Source organism: Tamandua tetradactyla, chromosome 8 (assembly GCF_023851605.1).
Source record: "Tamandua tetradactyla isolate mTamTet1 chromosome 8, mTamTet1.pri, whole genome shotgun sequence".
NCBI lineage: Eukaryota > Metazoa > Chordata > Mammalia > Pilosa > Myrmecophagidae > Tamandua > Tamandua tetradactyla.
Window position 1 is genome coordinate 80665915 of NC_135334.1, and position 7299 is coordinate 80673213.

General features: G+C 39.1%; 1 protein-coding gene across 1 annotated transcript; it reads left to right on the forward strand.

Moving 5' to 3' along the window:
* The first annotated feature begins 1544 nt into the window (after positions 1-1544).
* Positions 1545-2492, forward strand: OR10A4 (olfactory receptor family 10 subfamily A member 4). The gene has a single exon (XM_077113846.1). The coding sequence runs from the start codon at positions 1545-1547 to the stop codon at positions 2490-2492; it is 948 nt and encodes a 315-aa protein (XP_076969961.1).
* The last annotated feature ends 4807 nt before the right edge of the window (positions 2493-7299 follow it).

A 7299-nucleotide genomic window follows, 5' to 3' on the forward strand; every position in this document is an offset into this window, starting at 1 on the left:
TCTATGAAAATAACTGATACTTCAAAGACATTTTCATAGAAGAAGCGATGCCCTGGTTGAGTTGTTTTAAATGAATAGGTGTCAGCAATTTTTTTTACAGCATTTGCTCCATTTTTTTACTCTTTATCTCCCTCCTTATTGCATTACCCTGGCTTCTCCTCCTCTACCCGCCTTCCCTGACACTCCCCACACCCCAAATGCCTAGCTACTTCTCTGCTGTTCCATTGCTCCATCTAAACTACTGTATGCTTGACTTAGTTTATTATCTTCTTCCCTACTAGGTGAGTTCTGTGAGGGCAGAGATTTATGCTTTATTTACTGATGCATCAATCCCAGTATCTAGAACACTGATTAGCACACAGACGATAATAGATATTTATTTTATTGAATTCTTGATTCTTCTGTTTCAGAGATTGAATAGCAGGGGCTACAGGGACTTCGGGCAATGGTTTTGATTAGAAGCAGTCTTTTATGATAAGGCAGTTCTAGTGCTATATTCTAATAGTCATAACAGCATCTATCGAGCATTTACAATGTGCCAGACACCATGCTAAATACTTTGGATTTATTCTTCCAATTAAGCTTATAGCTATCAGAAACATCTTCAGGGTCCCAATTTTTGAAGTTGAATTATTGATGGAATGGTGAAACATTCTGTTTATTTTTCAGAGTGTTTAATCTTATTGGTCACATTTCCATATTTGAGTTGGACTTTATTAACATGCAAAACTTGAGCTCTAAATTGCTTAAGAGTCAAGAATGTTTCCTACACAAGTGAACCAAAAGAAGCTAATGAAAGGATTTATGCTTAACATATCTAGATTCTCTCCATGATTGTGATACTATCTTGAGTCCATGTTTCCTTGCCTAATCATATACCTCAAAATGGAGAATATTTATACTTGGGATCAAAATAAATCTCATTTTCCATGTTGTGTGTTTCCTGTTTAGACCGCAATTTTCTGAATTTAGAAAAGGTGATTGCTGCAACATACTGAAATCCTCCTGAGAACGGGCCTCTCAAGACGGGGGACCCTCCTCAGAAACCATTTTCTGATGGTTTGTTCATTTTCCTTAATTTTTTTCTTTCCACCCATTCATCTTGCAGAAAAGATACCCTGCCTGATCTCACCAACTTTCACTGTGATCAAGACCTCTCTTTTCAGAAATACTCGGGACTGTCTTCCTTTTTAGTACCACTGACTGTTAAAGAGCAACAGAATAAAAGCATGAAAGTGAAAGCAGTTACAGAACTGACCATCTCCAATGGAGCAAAGTCAGACCATGCATAGGTATATATAATGTGTCTCAACTCAATAAGAAAAAAAAAGCATTCTTCAAAACAAACTGTGAATCCAATGGTCATATTTTTTTTTTTACATTTTAGAGAGTACAGTTGTTTGATCATCAACAACTAGAACAAGAAAAGTGGAGAATGAGTTCATTGAAGTTTCCCTTTCTAAGGTATAATAAAGGTAAAAATAACATACAGAAACTTCTACCTTCCTGGCGTCTGAATATTCAATGAAATCCTGGGCAGAAGAATGATGTGGGGAAACTGGACAACTGTCCATGAATTTGTTCTTGTGAGCTTCTCAGAGCTGTCCTCCGAGCTACAGGCCCTACTGTTCTTCCTTTTCTTGACCATTTACCTGGTTACGCTAACGGGCAATGTCCTCATCATCCTGGTCACCACAGCTGACTCTGCCCTTCAAAGTCCTATGTACTACTTCCTCAGAAACTTGTCCTTTCTGGAGATAGGTTTCAACTTGGTCATTGTGCCCAAGATGCTGGGGACCCTGATCATGCATGACACAACCATCTCTTTCCTTGGCTGTGCTACTCAGATGTATTTCTTCTTCTTCTTTGGAGCTGCTGAGTGCTGCCTCCTGGCCACCATGGCATATGACCGCTATGTTGCCATCTGTAACCCTTTGCGCTACCCACTCATCATGGGCCGCAGAGCCTGTGCCCAACTGGCAGCTGCCTCCTGGTTCTCAGGGATTCCAGTTGCCACTGTGCAAACCACATGGATTTTCAGCTTCTCATTTTGTGGTCCCAACAGGGTGAACCATTTCTTCTGTGACAGTCCCCCTGTCATTGCATTGGTCTGTGCCGATACCTCTCTGTTTGAACTGGAGGCTCTGACAGCTACAGTCCTATTCATCCTCTTCCCTTTCTTGCTGATTCTGGGGTCCTATGTCCGCATCCTCTCCACTATCTTTAGGATGCCTTCAACCGAAGGCAAACACAAGGCCTTCTCCACATGTTCCTCCCACCTCCTGGTTGTCTCCCTCTTCTACAGCACTGCCATCCTCATGTACTTCCGGCCCCGTTCCAGCACCTCTCCTGAAAACAAGAAGATGCTGTCACTCTCCTACACAGTGGTGACACCCATGTTGAACCCTATCATCTACAGCTTAAGGAATAATGAGGTAAAGGCTGCACTGAGGAGGGTTGTACATAGGACCCTGGGACCTAAAAAACTATAGCACATTTAGACAGAAACTACCTGGTAGAATACAATGAATAAAGGAAATAAAAAATGAATTTTATAATGGGTTTTTGGTATCTACTCTTTCCAGTAGCCTAGTACATCCAATTGGATTCTTCATACCCCTACATGAATGTCAAGTAGTCATCTCAAATTTAATTTGGCCTGAAAGAGTTCCCTAAAACTTACACATATTTCCCACTTGCATTTATCAGTAAATAATATTACCATTCATTCACTGGCTCAAGCAAAAACTCTAGAAGCCATTCTTGTTTATGCACTATTCCTCATCACACATTCAACTTAATAGCAAACCTATCAAATATTTCCAAAATAAATACTATATCCAACTTTTCTGCATTGATACTGCTACCATCATAGATCAAACCACAATCATTCTTTATCTTGACGATTGTCATAGCCTCCTAGGATCTTCCTATTTCATTCTCACTGCTGTAAAACCCATTAACCATATAGGATTCTGAGAAGACTTTTCAATATATCAGCAGGTCATGTCATTCCCTTGCTCAAAAGCTTTCCACATCTTTCTATAATAGAGTAAATTTTGAAATCTTTACTAAACCTGAGTGCCCAGAGTGTGCTTGCCCCTATCCATTTTTCCAGTCTCATCTAAAATCACCTTGCCCCTCAATCACACTGATAGAGTCCAAAGTTTTTCAACTGTGAACCAGAATCACTGGAAGAACTTTAAAGAAGTTCTTCATGTCAGCAATTCTATCCCAGCCATCTTCCCAAAACAGCTACACGACTATAAATTATTAACAAAACAAATAATATAGATGTTTTAAGACTTCAGAGCCCAACAAACACAAGACTGGGGGAGAAATATTAGAGGATGAAAGAAGACTCTACCCTGTGTTTTCCCTAAGTGCATTTGTCAATTCTCTAATAGGGGAAAAGAGAGTCTTAGCATAAAGTGGCAGTCTCACTGGAATAAGAGAATGCAAATTAGAATTTGAGGTTACATAGCACCATGGAAGTGAGGGTTAAAATAATACTGATAAGCTAACCCCAGAGAATTAAGTCGAAAATCTGCATGCAATATCCTTATGAGTTGTTTGCCAATTTCTACGTGGTTTATGCATTATAAAAAACTCCAAGAAACACAAAAAGTAAGAAGTTAATATGGAGAATTCTGAGATGTATGCATTACTACAATGAAAATTTTTAAAAACCTGAGATAAACATTTAGTAACTGACCATTGCTGAGAGGTTGGATTTTAAGTTCTTCTAGGTAGACAATCCCATCCTTTCAGTTGAGATACCAGAAGGGCCATAATTTAGGAATAAGTGCAGAATATTTAGCAAGATAGGTAATATTCTAGGCCATAAAGCTAATCTCAATAAATTTAAAAGGACTCAAGTCATACAAAGTATGTTATGTGACCACATGGAATTAAACAGAAATTAATAACATTAATTAATAATAAAATTAAATTAAATTGCTAACAGAAAAGTATCTAGCCAATCCATAACATTTGGAAACTAAATAACATATTTCTAAATAACCCATGAATCAAAGAAGAATTTAAAAGGGAAATTAGAAAGTTGAGCTGAATTAAAATGTAAGCACAAGATGTCAGAATTTGTGGATATTACTAGCACTGAAAAGAAAAAAGATCTCAAATCAATGACCTCAGCTTACACCTAAAGAAACTAGAAAACATACGAATAAGTTAAGCAGAAGAAAGTAAATAATAAATAATAATGTGGACCTCAGTGGAATAGAAAACCGAAAACCAATAAAGAGCAATAATCAAAAAACTACTTCCGTGAGATTAATAAAAATTGATAAACCTTGATCCAAACTGAAACAGAAAGTAAGAAAGAAGACACAAATTACCAATATCAAAAGTGAGAGAGTTTACATCATTAAAGAGTCTATAAATAGTGAATGATAATGGAATACTGTGGACAATTTTGGCAATAAATCCATCAACTTAGATGAAATAGACAAATTCCTTGGAAGACACAAATTACCAAAGCTTAGTCATGAAGAAATATATAAAAGGAATAGACCTATATCTAATAAAGAAATTGAAACTGTAGTTAAAAACCTTCCCAGAAAGAACACTCCAGGTCTAAACAACCAAACTCACATTTGAATTAATGTTTGGAGTTTCTATCAAATATTCAAGGAGGAAGTAATACCAATTCTTCACAAATTCTTGCCAAAAACTAAAGCAGATGAAATGTGTATCAACTTATTCTGTGAGGCCAGCTTTACCCTGATATCGAAAGGAGACAAAGGTATTATAAGAAAATGCCAGGGAATTTCCAGGAAAGATGACAGAGTAGCAAGGTTGGAAGAAGAGTTGAAACACAAAGTATCTAAAGGGCAGATCTTTCCCAAGAATGGGGTAAGGATAAGTACATGGAATCTTGAATAGGGCATGAGATCTTGTTGGTTTGTACAGTTTAGTGTGATGCCCTGATAAAGAAGTATTTTCAAAATCCCCTTGGGGGAATGGGGAGAAAGGAGGAAATATTCCACTTCTCCATTTGGAGAATTTCTGATACTCTCACAAGCAGTGGGGACAACCAAATCAACAGGCTGATCCCTCAATCTTGGGTTCACCCCTATGAAACTTATTCCTGGAAAACACAGGCTAAGTCTACTTAAAATTAGGCTTAAGAGTCACCCCCAGAGAACCTCTTTTGTTGCTCAGATGTGGCCTGTCTCTCTAAGCCAACTTGGCAGTTAAACTCACTGCCCTCCCTCCTACATGGATCGTGACTCCCAGAGATGTAAAGCTCCCTGGCAACATGGAACAGATTCCCAGGATGAGCCAGGATCTGGTATCAAGGGATTGAGAAAGACTTCTTGACCAAAAGTAGGAAGCGAGAAATGAGAGAAAATAAAGTTTCAGTGGCTGAGAGGTTATCCTGGAGGTTATTCTTATACATTATATAGATATCCTTTTTTAGTTTATGGTGTACTGAAGTGGTTGGAGGGAAATACTTAAAACTGTTGAACTGTGTTCCAGCAGCCTAGATTCTTGAAGACAACTGTATAAAGATATAACGTTTACAATGTGACTGTGTGATTGTGAAACTTCTGTCTGATGCTCCTTACATCCAGAGTATGGACAGATGAGTAAAAAGTATGTACAAAAAAATTAAATAAATAAATAATAGAGGGGGACAAAGGGCAAAATAAGTTGGTCAATGAGAGGGGGGTAAGGTGTATGGTATATATGAATTTTTTCTTTTTTCTTTTTATTTCTCTTTCTGGCGTGATGCAAATGTTCTAAAAAATTATCATGATGATGAACACACAACTATGTGATGATATTGTGAGCCACTGATTGTATATCTTGTATGGACTGTATGTGTGTGAAGATTTCTCAATTAAAAAAAAAAGTTAGGGGAGGGTAGGGGGCAAAGCTCAGCATAAGTGGAAACTGTCATTCAGAGAATTTAGATCCCAGGAGCTGGAATATCAGCAACAGTTTCAACCTACAAAAAGCTGAGCCCAGACTGTCTAAAACACACAGGCAAGGTCGGAAATGGAGCTGCTTGAGAGGCACTGTAACTTTTCAAGCCTATAGGGAACAGAACTGAAAGGCAGCTCCCACCCAGCATAGGAGGCAGCTGTTTCTTAGACAACTCAGGCCCGGAGGGCTAGGTAAACTGCAATAGTTTCAAATAGCATCCCTTCCTGCAGCCTTTTTCTCAAACATGCGATGGTCAGGTTCATGTGTGAACTTGGACAGGTGGTGATACCTGGTTGTCTGGTCAGGTAAGCTCTGGCCTATCTGTTGCTGTGAGGACATTTCATGGACTTAAATCATGACACACTGGCTGCATCCACAGCTGACTGCATCTACAATCAGCTAAGGGGAGTGTCTTCTGCAATGAGTGACCTTTAATCAAATCACCAGGAACCTTTTAAGGAGGATTCAGAAGAGACAATTGCTCTTTCTGCCTCAGCCAGCCAGCCTCTCCTCCGAGTTCGTTGAGGACCTTCACTGGAGCTGCTAGCTCGCAGCCTGCCCTACAGATCTTGGACTCTTACATCCCCATGGCTACATGAGACATTTACAAATCTTATATTTATAGCTATCTTCTACTGATTCTGCTTCTCTAGGGAACCTTATAGGGTTGGGGTCTGCTAAGCGTTAAAGGCACAGTACCATTCTAGGCATGTGGGGACAAGGGGGCTGAAGAGCACCATCTGCTGAGTATGACAGGAATGGCACAGAATCAGGAGGCTTCGCAGAAAAGACTACCAGCTGCTGGTCTCATCCTCAGGGAATCTTGGGATGCCTCCTTCGTGAGTCCAGATAGGTCTTGTCTGGGAAAAGCCAACCACAGCAGATGCTCTCTAGGGGGACCTCAACTCCCAGAATCATCCCTCCAGATAAAAGTTGCTAGGAGTAATGACAGGAGTGTTAAAAACATACAGAGGTAAGTGCAAGTTGAGGTTGGTCTCTTGCCAAGTCCTGACTGTTGTGTGTTGTTGTTGCTTATGTCTCTGAGTTAATTTTTTTCCACGCTGCATGTTCTGGCGTTAGTCAACCTGAGGAATCCATCAGCCTTTTCACATTTTTTAGAGTGTCCTCTTAGACTCTGTGCCTCTAAAGTATTTGTTGTTGAGTCAAGTCTCTTGTCATCATCCACATACACCACAAAATATCCCATGAAGCATAAGTAGCTTTTTTGAACCAAGACTCTATAAACTGATCTCTCCCCAGTGGAGGGGTTGAGCACATTCACAACAATGTACATTATAATTTCAAATTTTCATTTTCATGTTTTATTTTGTAAATATTATTTGATGT

Bases quoted from the DNA above. Each gene is read 5' to 3' on its own strand.
- OR10A4 (XM_077113846.1), top strand. From the start codon at position 1,545: ATGATGTGGGGAAACTGGACAACTGTCCATGAATTTGTTCTTGTGAGC.